We start from the raw sequence: 23,039 nt of genomic DNA, 5'->3' as shown, positions 1-23,039 counted from the left end.
CCACATTGTACTATTGTAACAGGGTTTGTGTTGTTGGATCTGTTGCGGTCTTTGCTTGTTGCATAGAGTGCTTGTGTAGTGAAAGGGCATGCATTCCGGACTAAATTTGGCTTCCATTAGGAGTAAGAGCAGTAATGATAGTGAAGGACAGCAAGAGGATTAGCTTCATATGCTCAGCTCTTGCCTTGGTACCTGTCTTTCTCCTCCACTGTTCATGTAATTCGTTTTTCTATATGGGAAATGCTCTACGTGATATTTGTAGTTACTGAACTTTGTGACGTTGTCGTTTGAGAATTACTGAAATCGCAAGGACGTTAAGATCTGAAAATGTCAGATCTTAATGTGTATCTTAATTGGAGCAGTCATGGAGGAACAGTGTGTTTTGACTCATATTACAGCCACATGTTGGCTGAGCAGAGATGAAGCTGCCTAGACCAGTCAGGACTGATTTTCTGGTAAACCCAAGAATAGTGGAAGTCAACCCCAAAGAAACCTTGGTTTGGATAAAGGTGAGGAGTTAGAAGAGTAACTCCTTCATGTTCGAGCAGAAGCAGAAAAATTCAATATGCAAGGAGGGAAACTGGGATCCTCTGCTTTTCTGTGTTTTCTAAGCATTTTAGAATAACTATGTCAATATGCATTAGCTTTACAATTTCCAAGTACTTTGGTGTTCAAGATCTCATTTTCTCCCTTACAAAAATACCTATCTTTCTGTAACTTCTTGTTAAAGAGACTCTGAGAAGCTATGTGTTTGCTCAAGAAATCTCTACTAGTTAACAACCCAGGCTTAGTCCCTGTTTTCTGACCTTAGTTTCAGTGTCCATCATGCCATCCTCTCTGAGCAACTTGAGGGCTGGAGCTAAGTTTTTTTGATCTCTACATCCCTAGTACCAGGCCTGATGCCCAGCACAAAGTTGGTGCTTGATAAATGTTTTAAAAATGAAAACAAAGTAACCTGAAAGATTTGATTTAAGCAGATTTTCGGCTTAATAAGTAGTGCTTCTAGATATATTACCTTGTTTTGGTATTACTGAAAAAAGAAAATCCTTTATCTTGACACACTGTATAATTTTTTTAAAAGTAACCAACTTTCTAGTCACAGCCTGTCAGAATTTTCCTTTATAATCTCTGGAAAATCTTTTAGAAATATCAAACATCAAATAAAATCTGTTTTTGAACTTAAACCATTTAAACAGGTAATTTAATATCATTTAGACTATTTGGGTTTACTCATTCATGTCATTGAATTTTTTTTTTATTTTTATTTTTTTAATTTTTTTTGCGGTACGCGGGCCTCTCACTGCTGTGGCCTCTCCCGTTGCAGAGCACAGGCTCCAGACACGCAGGCTCAGCGGCCATGGCTCACGGGCCCAGCCGCTCCGCGGCATGTGGGATCTTCCCGGACCGGGGCACGAACCCGTGTCCCCTGCATCGGCAGGTGGACTCTCAACCACTGCGCCACCGGGGAAGCCCTGTCATTGAATTTTAAGTTAACCTTTTTTTTTTCCTTAATGGAAATTTAAGGTTGTGTATAGACTACATAAAGTCTACTTTATAGTTAACCTGTGATGTAGGTTGCATACATTCTAAAGGTTACTTAAGGTTAAATTTGGTAAATTGCAAAGGAGTTACTGTTACCCACTTTACTACAGTCAGGTGAGGTCTTGATGTGTTGATCTGTAGGCTTGATAGGCAAAACATTTCTGGATAACATGATCTTATCACTTGGTGCTAGAGGTAGTTCAGTGCAAGTACAACATAAATCTGTATATGAAATCTTACTGTCTTTTATCAGCAATAATTTTGAATAAATGTATAAAGATTCTAATTTTTCATTAAGATCCATTTTCTTTCTCAAGCTTCAGAATGTCAAGGCTTTTTCAAACACATATGAACTAAAAGTAAATTCAAATATTTCTGGAAATGTCAAAGCTATGTGCACTTTTACATTAAAATACTTGCGTTATGTTAGGAAAAAGTTTAATCGAGAGAATAGACTACCTATTTTTATTCAGATACTGTCAGCTACTTCTTGTCTATGTCTTTCATGTGTCCTTGACTTCTTGCCCAAGAGGGATTTATGACTGCTTAAGAAACATATTTGAAATGGCAAATGATTAATTCTAAAGTTATTTGGAGTATGGATATAATATTTGGTTAATTTCATTTAAAGTCAGTTCAGTTTTTGAAATGATAGGAACAAAATAGGAATGATATTGTGGGACTTCCCTGGTGGCACAGTGGTTAAGAATCCGCCTGCCAATGCAGGGGACATGGGTTCAACCCCTGGTCTGGGAGGATCCCACATGCCACGGAGCAACTAAGCCGGTGAGCCACAACTGCTGAGCCCACGTGCCACAACTACTGAAGCCTGTGCACCTAGAGCCCGTGCTCTGCAGCAAGAGAAGCCACCTCAGTGAGAAGCCCGTGCACCGCAACTAGAGGAAGCCTGCCTGCAGCAATGAAGACCCAACACAGCCAAAAATAAATAAATAAATTAATTTTTTAAAAACTTTAAAAAAAAAAGAAATGATATTGTGAAACTACTAAATTACTTTAATATATTAAAATTTTAGCAAAGTGTTAGCCTAGGAGATCCAAAACTTATTTTTAAATTGCTTTTTATCGTTTTTAGTGTAAACATGCAAGTCATTTTGGTTAGCAGAAAGAGAAGGTCTCAATAAGGCCACTTAACCTTTTCCTATATCTAGCTGTATGTGTTACTTTAGGCCATGTTTCCCTTTTTTTTTTTTGTCTGTTTAAACATTATTATCCAGTCAATTAAAATAAATGTTGGAAGCAATGAAGTTATTTAAAATAAACAGCTCTGTCTTCTTTTAAAAAATACTTTTTGGTTTAAACGTATCACCTGTTTTTGAGGTACCTGCTTTTCTTTGTTAACATAATACCTAAAATGTTTTAGTCTCTTGACTGACTGAGTAGATTCTAGTTTCAGTTCTAAATTCCCTCTTCTGTTTTGTCTGTTCAGGCAGCAGGCTCACTGACATTGCCAAGTAATTGTCTCTAATTTAATGAGTTAATTAGTTAACTGTCTCCTGCAGAAGTCAAGTACTGACTCCTTGTAGGTGAGAAGACTTGTGTTTTTTTCCTCTGAGCTATGCACTTTATCTTTCAGTTAAAATCAAGTTAAAATAGACTAGGAGAGTTGGGGAAAACACTAGCAAAATACCTCAGGGTAAGTGATTCTCCTGGCATCATTTATAACCTAAGATACTGGCAAAGCCTGTTCCAAGTACATGTCAACAAAAGCATTTGTTTTCCTTGTTGGCCACTGTGTCCTTGGTGATTTGTGCTAAGGCTGCTCTATTTCCTGATAGTTTTAAAGTCAAGAATGTTGTGAAATCCTGGTGATTCAGTAAGTGCAGTATACATTCTGTGTGTGTGTGTGTTTGTGTTCTGTGTATATAGTGGTGATAGTCCTGGCAATCAAATTCAGGTATTAGTATTAGATATTAGACACCACTGTGACAAAAGAAATGAACAGTTAGTTGCTGTATTTTGTTAATACTAACTCTGAAATGTTTTCATATTGTTTCTTTTGAAAATTGACATCTGCTGATTAAAGAAAGCAACACTCAAATTGTGAAGTGAGAGAACAAAGATCACCATAACCCATCTCTTGTATTTTCTTATTTTATATTTACTTCTTAATTCTTTTAAATTTCTCGTAAAAGTTGGCCCAGGATTCTTTGTCAAAGAATATGAACATTTCTATGGTTCTTTATATATGACATGTATGTATATTTGTGTGTATGTACATATATATTGCTAAATCACTTTTTAAAATTTTATTTATTTATTTATTTATGGCTGTGTTGGGTCTTCACTGCTGCTCACAGGCCTTCTCTAGTTGCAGTGAGCGGGGGCTACTCTTTGTTGCGGTGCATGGGCTTCTCATTGTTGTGGCTTCTCTTGTTGTGGAGCACGGGCTCTAGGTGCACAGGCTTCAGTAGCTGTGGCACGTGGGCTCAGTAGTTGTGGCTCGCAGGCTCTAGAGCGCAAGCTTAGTAGTTGTGGCACACGGGCTTAGTTGCTCCATGGCATGTGGGATCTTCCTGGGCCAGGGCTCGAACCCGTGTCCCCTGTATTGGCAGGTGGATTCTTAACCACTGTGCCACCAGGGAAGCCCTAAATCACTTTTTAAAAGGCCTGAATTTGAAAAAGCAAGGTGTATAGAACAATGTAAACAATATGTTATCATTTGTGTAAAAAAGAAATGGATAAGAATATTCATACATACATATTTGTATGTATATATATTGGCACATATATATATATCTTATATATAAAATTTACTTGTTTATGCACAAAACATCTCTGGAAGTATATGCAAGAAATTGATTGCCCCTGGAGTGAGGAATTGAGTGACTGGGGACAGAGGTGGGAGGAAGACTTTTCACTGTATATCCTTTTGCATTTTGAATGGTATGAACTGACAATATTAAAATCATAAATAAAACAAAAAGCCTCTAGCAGTGGGTGAAAGGTCCCCATTGTTTTTCATTTTCACTCCCGTTGCCTTGGTTCAGGCCTCAGTCTCTTTTACCTGGATCATTGCAGTAGCCACTGCTTGGTCTCCCTGCCCCCAGTCAGTTTCTCTCTTCTCTAGTCCATCTTTTACTTTGCCTCCAGAGAGAGCACAGGTCAGATCATGTCTCTCTCCTGTCGTAAAATTTTCAGTGGCTTCCCATGGCCAGGATAAAGTACAGACTATTCAGTTTAGCATTCCAAGTCTTCCACTATCTGGTCTTAAACTGCCTTTCAGCTTCACTTTCTTCTACATGTCTTTGTATACCCTCTCTTTGTTACCATTTCTTTCCCCAACTAACTCCTCCTCCCCCAAAAAAGAAATAAATATATTTTAAAAATTTCTGTATTTGTTTGCTTTTTTTTTTTTTTTAAGCCTGAAATACCCTTTCTCTCCATTTGCAGTTGAAATTAAATTTTACTTTCAAGGCCTATTCTAAACATTATTTTCTTTTCCCTCCCACCAATCCCTTCCCACCTATCCGCAAAATGAATCATTATTTTTGGTTCCCAGTGTATGTTTCTCATACCTTTGGCACTCATTCTAGTTAGTTGTTGACTTGTCAGTCTCTTAAAATTCTATTTTTATACTTCCTTGTATTGATCCCTCTTTCCAGTTGCAGTAGTCTCCCTGACATTGTGCCTTTCCCCACTCCTGCCTGTCCTTAACTCTGGTGGTTTTCATATCTTGGTAAACATGTCAGGATACACATGTCAATGTATAGTATAACAATGTTATGTTATACATTGAAGAACTTCAAGGAGGAGAAGAAGCAGTTGACTAGAATTAGTAGAATCCACTCACTATCACTATCAATGCCATTCAGTTTATTTTTTCTTTATCCTGTGTTTGCATGTGTATTGTTTTAAAATTCAAAGATTATTTAGTTTTCATTTTACAGATGCGTGTTTTATCTAGAGGCCTGGGAGGAGAATGGCATCGTTGAAGGACTCACAGCGAGTTAGTGGTAGAGCCAGGATATAAACCCAGGACCCTTTCAGGAATGACTTTTATAGCATGTAGACAGAACATGACTTTATTTTGGGGTGATATTAGTAAGGTGCTTTTGGTAGTACCAGCTAGTAAAAACGTGTCCACCTTTGGGCTGCTTCTTGTGCAGGCTGATAGAGCATTTGTTGTGATAGCCTCTATGGTATTTTTCAGAGTACAACAAAGGAAACATTTAAAAATTTAACTCTCTCCTTATTGAAAGAGCTAGTGGCTTGGTTTAGACAGATTCACAAATGAGGACATTTGAAATGCTTAACCAAAAAGCAGACCAACCGTCCTTTGCTCTTATCCTTCTTATCTTCATCTTGTTTCCTGGAAGCAACCTCTTGTAACTTTTCTAGCTATTCATTTTGATATTTCCCTTCATATTTCTATTCTTTTTTTTTTTTTTTTTTTTTTTTGCGGTACGCGGCCCTCTCACTGTTGTGGCCTCTCCCGTTGCGGAGCACAGGCTCTGGACACACAGGCTCAGCGGCCATGGCTCACGGGCCCAGCCGCTCCGCGGCATGTGGGATCTTCCTGGACCGGGGCACGAACCCATGTCCCCTGCATCAGCAGGCAGACTCTCAACCACTGTGCCACCAGGAAAGCCCCATATTTCTATACTGCTGTTTCTAGACACTATTGACTTTCTTTTATAGCAGTTGAGGACTTAGCTTCTTTATACTACTTCCTCCCCCATTCTTCTCCCTCCATTCTTATGAGCATATTTGTAATTGTTATTAAATTAATGTTTGGTATCTACATTATTATGCCTAAGTTCTGTTTATTTTCAGCCAAGTCATGTATTATAATATTTTCTATTTTTATACAAAAGAAGTACTTACTTATAATTTACTTTTTTTATAGAGTTAAAAATTACCTAACTTTTCATTTACTTAGTGATTTGTGTACCTAGTACTAATTCATTAACAAATGTTTACTGAGTGTCTTCCATGTGCCAGGTATTTTTCTTGGTGCTTGGGGATACATCAGTGAACAAACTAGACAAAAATTCCTTCTTTTGTGTTATTTACAGTCTAGTTGGGAGATACAGTAAACATAATAAAGAAGTAAAATATATAGTATGTTAGAAGGTGATAGGTGCCAGGGGGAAAAAAAGCAGGGCACCCTAGGGGAATTGGGAACATGATATAGGCATGGGTGGTGATGCGAAATAGGCTGATGAAGAGTAGGTCTCATTGAGAGGAGGGCATTTGCGTAAAGCTTTAAGCTCCTCCCTGTTATTTTCCACATACCAAATGCCTTGGGTACCCTGACATTCCAGTTTCCCCAGTGGCTTGCCCTCTTGGAGCCCTCTGTCTGCCCCAGCCAGGAATGGCACTCCAGAGACCTGCAACACAGATGTTGTACTGGGATTTCCCTTGGCCACTTTACGGGGTTTGATTATCTGTTTCCTGGATCCCCTGTCTTTCTCTTACTTGGTCCATGCTCTCTTTTTGATGGAGCGAATTATCTTGTAGCTTCCTGAGAAAGGGTACATAAGGGAGAAAAAAAATCTTGAGAACCTGGCTATCTCAAAGTACTTTTAACCTACTCTTACAATTGGTTGAAAGTTTGACTCAGTTTAGAATTCTAGGTGAGAAATCATTTCTCTTAGAATTTTCAGTGCCTTACTGCAATGTCTTCAAGCTTCTACTGTTTCTGTTGGGAAACATTGAGGCCCATGATTCATAATTCTTTATATATGACCTGTTTTTTCTCTCTGAAAACTTTTAAGATTTTCTCTTTATCCTGATGTTCTGCAATTTTATGATGATGGGCCAGGCTCTGGTGTGGGTTTTTGTTTTGTTTGTTTGAATTTGTTGTGCTTGGCACTAGTGGGCCCTCGTATTCCTCAATTCTGACAAATTTTCTGATGTTACTACTTTGATAGTTGACTGAAGTAGCTAAATTGATCAACTACAACCCAAAGATGAAGGCTTTGGTTGTTCATGTTTGGTCACACCATAGTACATAAAACCCTGAATGTATAAAGAGGCATTTATATGATAGGCAGGTATTATTATTACTTTATTCACTAAAATTATTGACGTAAAAGGCAGAATGTTTTTGTTTTTTCTCGCTCCTGGAACTTAGAATGAGTACCTATGATGGCAGGTCTTGTTTGCTATGCTGTTGTCATTCAAGGTTTGGCAGGTTGTGTCCCCATCCCCACCCACCCCCCGACTCTTGCAGGCAGGAAGTCTCCAGATGTTATCTTCTCACTTTCCATCTTGCTCACTTGGCTGCCGTTTCAGCTTTCTTCATCTTTCTCATATTTTTTCATATATATCTATACATACATTTGATTGACATAAAAGTCATTACATAAAATTTACCATTTTAAAGTATGCAAGTCAGTGTTTTTCAGTGTATTTACAATGTTGTATGACTATCACCAGTATCTAATTCCAGACCATTTTTATCAACCCCAAAGAAAAACCCCCTACGTAAAATGGTTACTCTCCATTCACCCCTCCTCCTAGTTCCTGGCAACTACTCTTTTCTCTGAAGCTCTGAATTTGCCTGTTGTGGACATTTCATATAAATGGGATCATGTGGTATGTGGCCTTTTGTGTGGTTTCTTTACCTTATAATGTTTTCAAGGTTCATCCATATTGTAGCATGTATCAGTACCTTACTGACGTTCTTAACTCAGGCTCTGGGTGTTTGTTTTTTGACCATCCAGAGAAAAATCTGCATTTATTATTCTTATTTTGATTATGATACTGGCTTTTAATTTACCTTTTCAGAAAACATTTCTTGGCTACGAAATGATATTGAATACTTTTAAGTATACATTATTTATTTATTTTTTAGTATGCCAGTACTGAGGTCAATGGAGAACATTACATGACCCCGGAAGACTTTGTCCAGCGCTATCTTGGACTGTATAATGATCCAAATAGCAATCCGAAGATTGTGCAGCTCTTGGCAGGAGTAGCTGATCAAACCAAGGATGGGTAAGAACCTTTATGCACTTTTTAAAAAAACTAATGTTCTTCCATATTATATTAAAAAATAGGAAAACCATGAATTTACCCATGACCATCTGGAATTTTAATATTAATAAAACATGTCTTTTCTTAGAAGTTTATAAAAACTTATTGGCACTTATTTAGTGCCATTATCAAATATACTAGCATTTCTTTCTTTTTTTTCTTTTTTTGAAAAAAAATTACGTACAAAAGCCGTATTTTATATTGAATAATCTGAGCAGAATGGTTTTCAGGTAACTGTCTTTCATTCATTCATTCATTCATTCATTCGGTAAATATTGAGTACCTACTATATTTTAGGCAGTGTTCTAAGTACTAGAATTCCATCAGTGAATAAATCACAGAAAACCAATAAACAAAATTTAAAAGTAAATTATGGGGCTTCCCTGGTGGCGCAGTGGTTGAGAATCTGCCTGCTAATGCAGGGGACACGGGTTCGAGCCCTGGTCTGGGAGGATCCCACATGCCGCGGAGCGACTAGGCTCGTGAGCCACAACTACTGAGCCTGCGCGTCTGGAGCCTGTGCTCCGCAACAAGAGAGGCCACGATAGTGAGAGGCCCGCGCACCGCAATGAAGAGTGGCCCCCGCTTGCCACAACTAGAGAAAGCCCTCACACAGAAACGAAGACCCAACACAGCAAAAGTAAATAAATAAATTAATAAACTCCTACCCCCAACATCTTCAAAATAATAATAATAAAAAAGAACTGTTAGTTGAAAATTGGTTAAGTTAAGGAATCACAAGAAAAGTATATATGCCTTAAAAAACGATTAAAAAAAAGTAAATTATAACATTAGGTGGTTATAACTGCTATGAAGAAAAATAAATCAGGGAAGAATTTAGAGAGTGGTATTTATTCATTTATCTGTGTACTCATTTATCTGACAAATATTTATTGAACAACCACCATTTGCCAGGCACTGTTGGACATTAGAAATACAAACAAATTAAATGAGGTTCCTGACCATAAGAAGAAGCTCATGGCTTAGTGAGAAAGAGGATCAGTAAACAAAGAAAAAAAAGTAATACTTTGGGAATAAGGTGTTATAGTAGAACCATATGAAACATACAAAGGACACCCAAGAAAGCATGGTTAACTATGTTTTCTGTGGTCAGGAGAGCATCTTAGAAGAAGTGATGCTTGAGTGAAATCTGGCAAGACAAAAAGGAGCTTGCTGGTGGTTGGACAAATAGGGAGGAGAATTCCAGGAAAGGGAACAACAGTGGCATGAAACATCAAGGGCCACTTGCATGTCTCTGCTACGTACACATTGAGGAGGTTGTGTTATAAGTACTTCGGTGCGGCTGTGGCATTACTTTGTTGTTGTCAGAGTAGCGGTTGGAGTGCAGCTGGGGACCTCATGTACTAAGCTTTGTATCCTGTAGGCTTGTGACTCTCAGACTTGGAGGTATTTTTAGCCTGGCAGTGTATACATGTGTGCAGTCACAGAAGTTACAAGGTGCATCTTACTAGAGTGTCAGTTTACTCAAATCAAGGGGAAACAGCATTTTTATATTAAAATCAAGTATGACTGTATTATGGAGGGAATGGAATATTTATATGCCTTGCTGTGTGAGCTCTAAGCTACAGCCCCAGGCCTCCAAGGGCCCAGTTTCTTTTTCCTACCTGTAGAGGTGCTTGTGTGAAAAACTTTGAAAAACTAGGCAAAACTAGTTTTAAGTCTTTAAACCTTATTTCTGTTATTACAAATACGATCAGATTTTAGAAAAATGGAAGGTTAGAGTAGGACAAGACTTGTGTGCAGTGAAATTCGTTTAGAAGGCTGTTGTAATAGTTAAAGTAGAAGTGTTGGTTTCTAAGTTCTTTGAATCCTGGATTATTGTATTCATTTGTATTTTCTCACAGAATCTAGCACAGTGCATGAAATTTACTATGAGTACTTTATATATTGGAAAGATTTTGTATAATTTATCAATGGCAGATATCGGGGAACTTGTATACATTTTGTGCCCTGTCTCTTAAAAAAAGTCAAATGGGGCCTCCCTGGTGGCGCAGTGGTTGAGAGTCCGCCTGCCGATGCAGGGGATACGGGTTCGTGCCCCGGTCTGGGAGGATCCCATATGCCGCGGAGCGGCTGGGCCCGTGAGCCATGGCCGCTGGGCCTGCGCGTCCGGAGCCTGTGCTCCGCAACGGGAGAGGCCACAACAGTGAGAGGCCCACATAACGCAAAAAGGAAAAAAAAAAAAAAAAAAAAAAAAAAAAGTCAAATGAACTGCTGAGTTACTGTGGACCATTCAGTCATTGGGTCTCTCAATAGTGATTAGACAGTAAGGCATATAATAATTAATCATATTTAATCAGAATTCCTTCTTCAAATTTATTAAAGCTCTTTTAGAAACTTTCATTAGAGTATTTATTGTCATTAATTTGGCCTGAGACTTGTTTTCAGATATCCATATCTTTTCAGATGCTTCCTTTTGTGACCGTCTGCTCTGATCCATCCTACTTGTCTATCTTATTTGAAGCTTCATGTGGTTCTGCCAGAATCAGTTGTGTTGTTAAAGTGTGGAAAGTGGAATCAAGTGTTTAAGTTGCCAGAGTAGTATAAATCAAAAATGGGTTTGGCTAGTAAAGAATCTAATACTGTTGAATAGTGTTTACTTTAAAAAAAAAAACCAAAAACTGTTTCTCTTTTGAAAAGGTAAATCTGTTCTATTTCAAATTTTAAAAACATCTTAAACTTCCTTTTTCCCCTCTCTCCTTGGAATAAATCAGATTGAGATTGGGTAGGAAATCTGATTCATAGAGTTAGGTCATAAAAATTATAAATATATGTTTATGAAACATATAGATTATTTCTAAAAGCAGAGAAAGGTGGGATTTTCTAGAAACAGTGATTCTTTGTTCTTTTTAAAATTAATTAATTAATTAATTTTTTGGCTGCGTTGGGTCTTCGTTGCTGCGCATGGGCTTTTTCTAGTTGCAGCGAGCGAGGGCTACTCTTTGTTGCGGTGTGCCGGCTTCTCATTGTGGTGGCTTCTTTTGTTGCGGAGCACAGGCTCTAGGTGCGCAGGCTTCAGTTGTTGCAGCACACAGGCTCAGTAGTTGTGGCTTGTGGGCTCTAGAGCGCAGGCTCAGTAGTTGTGGCACACGGGCTTAGTTGCTCTGCAGCATGTGGGATCTTCCCAGGCCAGGGCTCGAACCCGTGTCCCCTGCATCGGCAGGCGGATTCTTATCCACTGCGGCACCAGGGAAGCCCTAGAAACACAGTGATTCTTAACCTCCCATTCTTGGATAGTCTTCAGAGTTTCCTGAACTTGCTGAAATATAATGCAAAATGAGTGAATTTGTATCTGCATTTTTCTGGGGAGAAATCACAGGTTTTTCCAAAGGGTCTATGACTTCAAAAGTTATGAAGAACCTAGGGGCAAGATGGAAATAAAGACACAGACCTACTAGAGAATGGACTTGAGGATACGGGGAGGGGAAAGGGTAAGCTGGGACAAAGTGAGAGAGTGGCATGGACATATATACACTACCAAACATAAAATAGCTAGCTAGTGGCAAGCAGCCGCATAGCACAGGGAGATCAGCTTGGTGCTTTGTGACCACCTAGAGGGGTGGGATAGAGAGGGTGGGAGGGAGGGAGACACAAGAGGGAAGAGATATGGGAACATATGTATATGTATAACTGATTCACTTTGTTAAAAAGCAGAAACTAACATACCATTGTAAAGCAATTATACTCCAATAAAGATGTTTAAAAAAGTTAAATATCATTGTTAAAGTTTCTTTAATACATTTAAGAAAATCACAGGCTTTGATAATGTTTAACTTATTCCAAGTAGCCAACCCTTCCTCATTTAACGTTTAAAGAAAATGAGCTCCAGAGAGGTTGATTGACTTCCCCAATAACACAAGATTAAGGTCTCTTAATTAAAAAAAACTATCTTTTCCCCATTGTTCTGTTTCCCACCCTTTTACCCAGGGCAATGATGAAAAGTTAGAATAGTTCAGTTGGTCCGTCTTTCTTCCAGCTCCAAGAGGTATTCCTTGATTCTATTATACTTTTTTTGATGATGAGTCCTATAGATATATAACTTGAAACAGAATCACATAATATTGTTTATAATTACCCCAGACCAAATCTCAGTTAATAGAACTATCATAAACAAGTTTGAGTGACTTAGTCTAAGTGTATCGGAAAAGGCGGTTTGGGAGTGGTCCAATGTGGCCCCATGCTCTGCCCTTACCCTCCATGTTTTCTTAGCACGTAAACTGCCCCCTTTCTCTTCTTCCCCGCTCCCTTTCCTCCAACAGATAGTAAAATAAGCAGGAGTGTTTTGATACAGGTGCTTGCTATGGAGAGCCATGTAGAAACAGCATTGTATAGTATAAATTGCATGATGGGCTGTCTAAAAGTAAAAGCCATTAGCCAAGCATTATTTGTGAGATTGTGGCTTAAACTTTGAAGTTCTGGCTGTATAATGAAAAGCAAAATGATTTTGTGCATTAATTGCAGATCTCAGGGACCATTATTGTGTGATTTACTCTGAAATATTTAGACATTTTCTTGTTTGAAACTGTAACTTCTAGAACCATAGTTTCTGTATTTAGCTCTAGTCAGAATTTCATCAGGAGGCCCTATTCTCCTATAATGGGGAAAACTCTAGTTTTCCTTCCTTTCTTTTTCACAAGTGTTTTCCTTTAATATTCTACATGCATATAGAAAAATGTTTAATGAAGAAATCTTGGTTGTTTTAAAAATTACAAAATTATCATATTAATATTTTGAAATTTTATTAGTTTCCATTCAGTAAATTAAAAAGGAACTCTAGGAAAATTTTAAAACACATCAAATTAATAAAATATATTATTTCAAAGTTATAAAATGAATACATGTTCTTTGAAAAAAGTCAAACAGCAGGTAGGGTAAAAAGTGAAGGTGCCCCCTCATCCTCGTTAAAAGAAAACAAACTATGGGCTCCCCTGGTGGCGCAGTGGTTAAGAATCCGCCTGCCAATGCTGGGGACATGGGTTCGAGCCGTGGTCCGGGAAGATCCCACATGCTGTGGAGCAACTAAGCCCGTGCGCCACAACTACCGAACCTGCGCTCTAGAGCCCGAGAGCCACAACTACTGAAGCCCACGTGCCTAGAGCCCGTGCTCCACTACAAGAGAAGCCTCCGCAACGAGAAGCCCGTGTGCCACAACGAAGACAACAGCAACTAGAGAAAAGTCCACGCGCAGCAAAGAAGACCCAACGCAGCCAAAAATAAATTTAAAAGGAAAGAAAACAAAACAAACTATTTATCAAAGTGTGGAGTAAGCAACGGTTTTTTCACTCCACAGTTAGTGGCTTGTGGTTTGCCTTTGTTCTGCTGAAGTCTTGATCAGGTTCTTTTATAGATAGGAGAATCCATGGCAGAATAAAGGAAAAAGAGCTTTAAAAATTATTCTGGAACATGTTTGCTTTATCTTGCCAAATAAGCAGACTGTTTCTTGCTTTCTGAAAAGTATTGTTACATTACAATGTGGTATAAAATGCCTGTGGGCTAAAAATAGATAAGGAGCATATCAGAAAGAATAAGTGGCTTATCCCCACTCCCCATTTCCTCCCAATATTTTATTATGAAAAATTTCAAACATTCAGGAAAGTCGAAAGAATTTTACAGTGAACACCCCATATACCCACCACATGTATTCTACCATTAATATCTTTCTCTACTTCTTTTCATGCGTCTGTCCATCTATCTTTACATCAGTCCGTCTTATTTTTTTTACACATTTCAAGTAAATTGCGGACATTGATACACTTCTTAAATATTTCAGCATGCATATTATTAACTAGATTTTAGTATTTGTTTTGAGGTTTTTTTCTTTAGATGTAACATTTACACACAGTGAAAAATATAAATATTAAAGGTACATTTCCTGAGTTTTGACAAACGTGCCCACCTGGGAAACCCCATGTGACTTATTACTTTTTATTGTATTAAAATGTATATAACATAAAATTTACCATTTTAGCCATTTTTAAGTGTACAGTGCAGTGGCATTAAGTACATTCACATTGTTGTGCTATTGTCACCACTCTTCATCTCCAGAACTTTTTCATCATCCGTACTGAAACTCCATACCCATTAAACAAGTCCCCATTCTCCCCCAACACCCAGTTCCTGGTAACCACTATTCTACTTTCTGTCTCTATGACTTTGTTCTAGGTACTTCATATCAGTGGGACAATACAATATTTGCTCTTTTGCATCTGGCTTATTTCACTTAGCATCATGTTTTAAAGATTCATTCACGTTGCAGGATGTATCAGAATTTCATTCCTTTTTAAGGCTGAATAATATAAAATGACTTATTTTTAAGTTGCTTTTGTGTTTCTAAATTGACTTTTCTTTCTTTAAGTAAATCACTGTATAACAAAGGTAACTCTGAGTGTTGAGGGTTGGCTGAGTATTATAATAATGTTCTACTTGCTATAGATACCAGATACCCTTTCTATTTTTCAACTATAGCTTTAAATTTGGGGTTGGGGGGCAGGATGGTGAACACTGGATTGAAGGCAGGAGTTGAGTCTGTGACGCAGCCCACTGGGTTGCTGAATGTCTTTGAACAGATCACTTCTTCAGATTTTCTAAGGGTCCTTCTGACTCTAAATTTCATGAATATATGATTTGCCTTTTTGAATATACTGGTAGATAAAAATGTAGATATTTAATAAAGTCCATAGAATTTATATTTTAAACAAAGTGGCACTTAGTTGGAAATCTACGCTGCAAGACTCTCATATCTGCAGGGGCAGGTGTAGATAACTGGCAGGCCCTGGTCTCTCTGAAGAAGGCAGCTTCTGCTAGGCTCCAGGAAGCTGGTGCTACTTGGAACCAGAAACCTGTTGCCCAAGTTCATAATTTATCAAGAGAAACCAGAAAACTGGATATTTATGTGAAATCTTAGGATTTCCTAATGTTGGCAACAAACCTAACTAAAAAAATAATGCTTTACACCCATATGCGTGGGCCAAATTCAGTCTGCCAGCCAACTGTTTATGACCTTTGTTAGTTAAGGAAAAGGTCTTTGACGTCTTCTCATAAATACAGAAAGTTTTACTACTGAGCATGAAATATGCTTTAAAGCTACATATTCTGTATTTCAGGGTAATTGTATTTTTGATGTCTAATTCCTGAGACTTGTTTTGGAAAAACCAAGATGCTGGGCATTGTTCTTCCCTCCTATAATCAGCCTAGCTACTTTTAATTTTTATTTTTAAAATTAATGTTATGAGAAGAAGAAATAATGCTAATTCTTTATTATAAATATAAAAATTTCAAATGTTTCTGAATTACATAACATAGAAAGTGAAAGTCTACTCTAACTCATTTCCTAGATCACTGTTGTATTCGTGTTATACATTCTCATTGATCTTTAGTTTTGTTCAGAGCTTAAAACCACATATTGTTCATGGCTTTTTAGGAGTGTGTGCATAGTCATGATGATACCTGATATATTGTTACTTCTTTGTTTTTTTACTACCCTAAAATTTGTGTACTGATAATCATACTTTTGAGTTTTACTATATTTTTTAGTAATACATAAGGTGTGTTATAACATGTGGCCTGATAAACAGTTTCGATTGTTCCTCCCAGGATTCATTAGGCACTCAAGCTCCTAATTTCACCAAGGATTCTTCAGCTTGGGCACAGTGAGGGCATAGTCTTCAGTGCCCTGAATACTACCACCACAAAGCCTTTCTTTCCCTCAAAAAAGGGCGAAGGCATAGTGTACATCGTTGCTTTGGATATAACGTAATCTGTGTAATTTGAACATACTTAAAAGTGTTTTAAGTAATAGAAGATGTAACTTTGAATGTAAAATATGTCTTAGATGAATGAGGGCATAAAATGAAAAGTAAAATGTAGTCACTTTCTTAATACCATGTTGGAAAACAGGTATCTCTAAGAAGTCATGTATTCTAAATTGGGTTTATTCAAGAAGATTTATGAGTTCCTACCCTGAATCAAGCCTGTGCTCTGACAGGCCTACCTTCTAGCGGGGAATTGGACTTTAAACAATGAGTTACATAATTACTTTAACAAGAATTCTGTGAGGGGCACTAAAAAAGTACAGTACTGCTGTAAGGTGTGAAGGGGATGTGAAGTCATCTGGGGACTTTAAGATGATTCTCTTGAGGAAATGATATTTGAGATGAGCTATGTAAAGACTGGGGTTGGGGCTTCCCTGGTGGAGTAGTGGTTGAGAATCTGCCTGCCAATGCCCGGGACATGGGTTCGAGCCCTGGTCTGGGAAGATCCCACATGCTGCAGAGCAACTGGGCCCGTGAGCCACAACTACTGAGCCTGTGCGTCTGGAGCCTGTGCTTTGCAACAAGAGAGGCCGCGATAGTGAGAGGCCCACGCACCGCGATGAAGAGTGGCCCCTGCTTGCTGCAACTAGAGAAAGCCCTCACACAGAAACGAAGACCCAACACAGCCATAAATGAATGAATGAATGAATGAATAAATAAATAAATACAGAAAGAAAGAAAGAAAGAGAATGAAAGAAAGAAGGAAAGAAGGAAAGAAAGAAAGGAAGAAAGAAAGACTGGGTGGAAATTAAATGGACAAAAGTTTGGAGATGGTGGGATCATTCCAAGGAAAATGAATTGCTGAATGATGGCCCTGAGTGGAAGGAGCATGCATTGTTTTAGGAGCTTAAAATGAATGGCCTGGAGTGCAGAGAGCAGGGAAGAGATATGGAGAAGTCAGATCCTGTGGGCCTAGAAGCTACATTAAGAATTAGGTCTGTTCCTTTGGATAGGGTGGCTGTAAATGTATTGTCCAAATCAGCCCATTTGAGATACTGTTATATGTATTTCTTGGATATATACTGTCACTTGGATACTAGTCACTATCAGTAGCAGCAACATGGTATGAAATATTTGCAGCAAGATTTGTTGTGGAAGATGACTCTAAACTAGCATATGCCTACTCCATAAGATCACTGAAGGCAATTTCAGTGTAGTTTTGGCCACTGGCTAATTTCACAACCTTGAGTATTATGGGATGAAATAAGTTTTAGTTTTCTTCCCTTTGGTTTTGAATTTTCCTTTAAAAATTTTATTATTGACATTTCAAACATATACAAAACAAAGAGTAGTATAATAAATGCAATATACTCATCGCCCACTTTTTTTTGAGGTTAGTTTGTGCTTTTATTTGCCAGTATAATTTAACCACAGTGGCCTGCAAACTTTTTTGACCTAAAAAGTACATTTTACATCACAATCCAACAAACACACACACATATATAATATGTATACATATATAAAAGTGAAATAAAAGTTTTGCCAAAAATGTCTACCCTGAGTGTTAATTATTTTTTAAGACCTTTTTTTTTTAACCAAGGATGAACTTCACTGACACATCATAATCACCAAAGTCCCCAGTTCATCTTAGGGTTCACTTTAATGAAGTGAATACACCCACTTTTAATAATTATTAAGATAATTATTAAATTTGTTTCACTTATACCTCCACCCATTCCTCCATCCTCTGGAGTATTTTGAAGCAAATTCCAGGTGACATATTTCATCTGTAAATATCTCAGTGTGTATTTCTAGAAGATAAGAAAAATTACCAAAAACAAAACAAAACCTCCTCAAAAACTTTGATGTCTTAATATCATCAAGCATTTGTGTTGTAACAGTATTTCCATTTCCTGATTTTCTTATAAACTAAAAAAAAAATTTTTTTTACTTTGCTTTAATCAGAATCCAAATAAGATCTGTATCTTTGTAATTAATTGCTACATCTCTTAGGTCTTTAATGAGGTTCTCCTCCGTATCTTCTTTAAAAGTTCTTTTTTTTTTCATATACAGAATGTTCACTCTGTAGTTTCCCACAGTCTGCATTTTTGCTGATTGTGTTTCTGTGGTAATGTTTAATTTGAGATGTTCCTTTGTCCTTTGTATTTTTCTGTAAATTGTTGATTACATCTAAAGCAGTGGTTCTCAGTGGGGCGGGTGCTATTGGCATCTAGTGGGCAGAGGCCAGTGATGCTGGTAATCATGATACAATGCACAGGAGGCCCCCCACAGCAAAGAGTTATCCAGCTTCAAATGGCACGATTGAGGGCCAAGCTTTAGGAACCCTGATCTAGAGACTTGATCAGATTCAGGTTCAATTATTTTCAGTCTAGTCTCTTTCTTCTTGCCACGTTAGAGGCTATTGATCATTGCCCAGGTCCATTAATGAGTTAAGGGTTTACAAAACGGTAACATTCTATCATTCCTTCTTTCTTTCTTATCTGGAATACCACTATAAAGAGCCACTTCCCTTCATCAGTTATTTGGTTACCCTGAGCTACAATTCATACTGTAAAGGCAGCTTACCAGCCGATAATATTTTATATTTTATTCCAGGTTGATCTCCTATCAAGAGTTTTTGGCATTTGAATCTGTTTTATGTGCTCCAGATTCCATGTTCATGGTGGCTTTCCAATTGTTTGACAAGAGTGGAAATGGAGAGGTGACATTTGGTAAGAAAAAAAAAAGATTATATGTTTAAGTGAAGTTAGTGAGGCTGGTTCAGTTTTTAATTGCTAAATTTAGTAACTGCATATAGATTGCTGCTTATTTAAGAGCTAGTCAAAAAATGAAGTATTAATTTCCTAAAAAGATTTACATAGATAAAATTAAAATGGCTTTATTTTCTTTTAAGCATTAGACTATTGCAAAAAATTAAGGAATTTAGAAATGTTGTTGCTTCAACTCATTGACTCTCTGACAGTTTCACATTCCTAAAGTAGGTGGTGTAAACTTATCTTGTTCTGGGCCAGCCTGGGCAACATTTTTTATGAAACATACTGAACAACGTGGATTAATCATCTCATACCTTCAGGAATTTGGGGGTAGAGAGTTCAGAGCTTCTCTGGAGCATCTTTGGAAAATTGCTGCTATGTCATTTTAACACCCAAGAATGGAACTGAAGGAGGGAGTTAAGGCAAGAATAGTTAGCATTCTCTGAACCCCCATTTTAGATTTTTGGTTTTAGGCAACAAGGCTAGACTATTAAAGTTGCCGTTTGAATTGGATGTGAAAATCAATTTAAATCCTTTGGTAGGCACATAATCTAGCACATTGTGGATGTCTCAAAGCATACAAGCTAGGATTTCTATCTATAGCCATGTATTAGTTTTTTGAAGAGGCTTACTTGCAGAAATTAGTATGTGTTTAGTAAGAGTATCAGCTAATTTTTCCCGCAAGAGGCTTTTCAATAAAAATAATGTAGTGTTATCAAGGACCTAGAGCACTCCTCCCTTTTTTTTTTAATAGTTGGATTTTTTTTTATTGTGGTAAAACAACACCTAACATAAACCTTAGCATCTTAACCGTTTGTAAGCATACAGTTCAATAGTGTTAAGTATATTCACATTGTAATGAAACAGATCTCCAGAACTTTTTCATCTTGTAAAACTGAACTTGAACCCCTTCAGTGGTGTGAATTGGAATCAATATGTGGTAGAGAAACTCTTGGACATCAGGCTTCCCCTGAGCCACAATGCTAAATATTTATTCACTGTAGTGTTGGTTATAAAACAAATATCCTCTAGTTAAACCCAAAGGAAGATGTATCGCTACTATGGTGAGAATATGGTGAGAAAGTACAGGTGTTTGAAAGGACCAGTGGTGCCTTTGCCGTTGTCTTAGTGGGCACATGTTCTAGCTTGGCATTGATTGTTTCCTTCCTTCTGCCCACTGACCCAGTTGTCTTCTGTTACCAGAAGATTTTCCCAAATAAATACCTATGCAGAGCTCTTTAGGTGTCTGTGTTTATCTTGGCATTCTCTCAGCTTTGGAGCAAGCTCTGGCCATTCTGCCTCCTAAAGAATGTTGATTTTCCTCAGAAACACCTAGATTTTATAGTTTAAAGCATAAAGCCTTTATCATCTCATCATTCAGCATTAACCCTGTACTGCTGAGAATGCTGCATTTTCTGTTTTCAATAGGTATCACACATGCTCATATACCTTATTTCCAAATGTGATGCACAGATGCTTGGGAAATAACTTGATATAAATATCTGCCTTAGTGACAGTATGCCCGTGCTTCTGTTGCATCCATTTCTTAAGAATTAGATTTCCCAAAACCAAATTCTATTTTTTTTGGTCCCCTTTACCTTGGTATCATGATTCTTTGTGTCTCCTCCATTTGATTGCTTTTTCCAATTTCTATTTTAAAACTAAGTCACTCAAGTCAGTTTATTCAACAGACTAACAATAGAGACTCATGCCATTGTTGATTAGCAGATTAAAATGTGTAGGAAGTAGCTGAGTGGTTTATACACACATTATTTCATGCAAATGAAAACTTGTAGTAATTAGACTCCAACTTTAGCATTTTATAGATCTGTTGTTTTTCCCTCAGGCTATGATTTATGAGTTAAAATTTCAAGAAAATATAATTAGGATTAAAATGAGAACAAATCCGTTTTAGTTTTTATAGCACCTGTTATGAACTGAAGAGCATATAAACCCTCCAGAATCCTTCATTCTGCTGCTCCATAATCTAGAGTTAGGAAGATTCTTACGGAATGAGATAAAATTGAGCTCCCTTTCGACATTGTTCCTGTGGTCCCTGGCCAACTGGATGGTTCTCTTGATGGTGCTCACCTATTTGCTGGGGACCTTGACCATTTCCCCTCCTGCCCTACATCCCTAATTTTGAGGATTCATTTTTCGACAAACTTTCTTAACTAAAATGAAAAGAATCATAATGAAGGAGAGAAATTTTAATTTTATATTCTTAAGAAAAGAAGAAAAGCATTGAAACTGTTACAGATGCCATTTAACAAAATTTCTAAGGCCCACTCATTTCAGGCTGTATTCGAGACTACAGAATTTCAACATAAGGAAATAATTAACTTGGAGTTTGTTTTAATAGGATTTTGGATCTGTGATAAAGGTCAGTTTTCATGTTTGTACTCACTTAATAAAATGAATTGTGCTTTTGTATTTATAGACGTATGTTTAGATAAAAGGAAAATTTAGATCCATTCTAACTCTAAATCCTTTTCACCAGGTGGCCTTATGTTTTCTAGTTTGGAGCTTATTTAAAGTATAGATTTTTCTTGTGCACATCAGGAGAGAAAGGTGGGAGAGAATATTGGATGCAAGGTGTAATGGAGTGGGGAAAGACTATTACGCCGTCAGTATATCTCATGGACTATGATGATGATGTTATCTGTGTACTTGTGTATATTCTTATCTATGCTTTTTTCTTAGATATGCTTTTTATACACATCAAATTGTGTACTTAAATTGTGTGTATCTTTGCAAATATTTATATATATCAGTATTGAACAACATTTACTTGAATGCTGGACAAGTTTTTTTTTTTTTTAATTAGAGATACCTCTGCTCTGGGCAAGAGGACTTACATTGAGACTTTGGTCATCCATTTTAGAATGTACAAGCTCAAGAGAGGGTTTTGGAGTTTTTAAAAGAGTGAATAAAATCATTAGTTGTTTCTTCTTTGGTGTTCTTTTAGTAAAACTTCTAATGCATGCTGTGGATGATTACTTAATGGTTTGTATATCTGTTTCTGCCTGGTGGCATGAGCCTTATAGGGGCCATTGCATGACTGGTGTGTGCTAGATATCGTGTAAACTTGCCTTGGTCTCACTGTTGTCCACTAGTGTACTGGATATTCTGCTCAATAGAATTAGATTGAGGTACCCTAGATAACCAGCTATTCTACATTGTGTTGTCAATAGTTGCCATGCATTTGTCCCAAGTTTAAAAAAAAAAAAAAAAAGCCTATTGCTTTAACAAGGATGTAATCATTCTAAAAAAAAACCCCAACAACACTCTTACCTATTAACTAATAAATGAATATAAAACATGTTATATATTCTAAATTTTCTATTAAAAATCTCATCAACATTGTGTTCCAAAGTGTTTGCCTGGGAATGCGAACTCTCTGAAGAAAACTTTTCCAGGGGCACATCTTTACCCCAACTGTAGAACCCTCAAAAAGTAGGAATTCCTTTTGATTTTGTACTGTGTTTGACCATCATTATGTATAACAAATAAAAATGTGTTCCATTTGTGCCTCTAAAACAGACTCTTTTTCCCTAAAGGGAATAATAATCTGATTGGGCTGTTTCAGGCATGACCACTGCTATTGTTAAAAAGATTTAGGAGATGAAAGTCTAGATATGAAAAATGTCATATCCTCTCAGTGGAAACAAAGCTATAGACATGGCATAATATGAAATTCTAATGATAATAAATGCCTAGTTTAACTTGGTAAGAATGAGAGCTTCACTTGGGTGTTCAAATTAAATCAGGAATACTTTTTGAGACTGCTTTCAGATATCGCAGAGAAGGTCACATTAATATTCAAGGCTATAGAGTAGCTTAGAATTTGAGGTAAAAAGAGGACATGGTTTTACTTGTTTTTATGCCATTTGGTGATAGATTGTTGAAGCATCTAACTTCTATAGTAATAGATGCTCTTTAAATGTAA

At 37.2% G+C, this 23,039-nt stretch overlaps 1 protein-coding gene across 3 annotated transcripts in view; it reads left to right on the top strand.

Annotated features, from left to right (window-relative positions):
- SLC25A12 (solute carrier family 25 member 12) overlaps window positions 1–23,039 on the top strand; it is a 92,754-nt gene that overhangs the window by 10,867 nt on the left and 58,848 nt on the right. For 2 of the 3 annotated variants that reach the window (XM_060106476.1, XM_060106475.1), the window contains exons 3-4: window positions 8,363–8,505; window positions 18,933–19,048. In XM_060106476.1, coding sequence (XP_059962459.1) covers window positions 8,363–8,505; window positions 18,933–19,048 — 259 coding nt within the window. Of the gene's footprint in view, window positions 1–8,362; window positions 8,506–18,932; window positions 19,049–23,039 lie in introns of those variants that run through there. The other variant, XM_060106477.1, reaches the window with a different exon arrangement.

The sequence above is a fragment of the Mesoplodon densirostris genome, chromosome 8 (assembly GCF_025265405.1).
Source record: "Mesoplodon densirostris isolate mMesDen1 chromosome 8, mMesDen1 primary haplotype, whole genome shotgun sequence".
NCBI lineage: Eukaryota > Metazoa > Chordata > Mammalia > Artiodactyla > Ziphiidae > Mesoplodon > Mesoplodon densirostris.
Note: the sequence above shows the minus strand (reverse complement) of the source record. Positions and strands in the feature narration are given on the sequence as shown.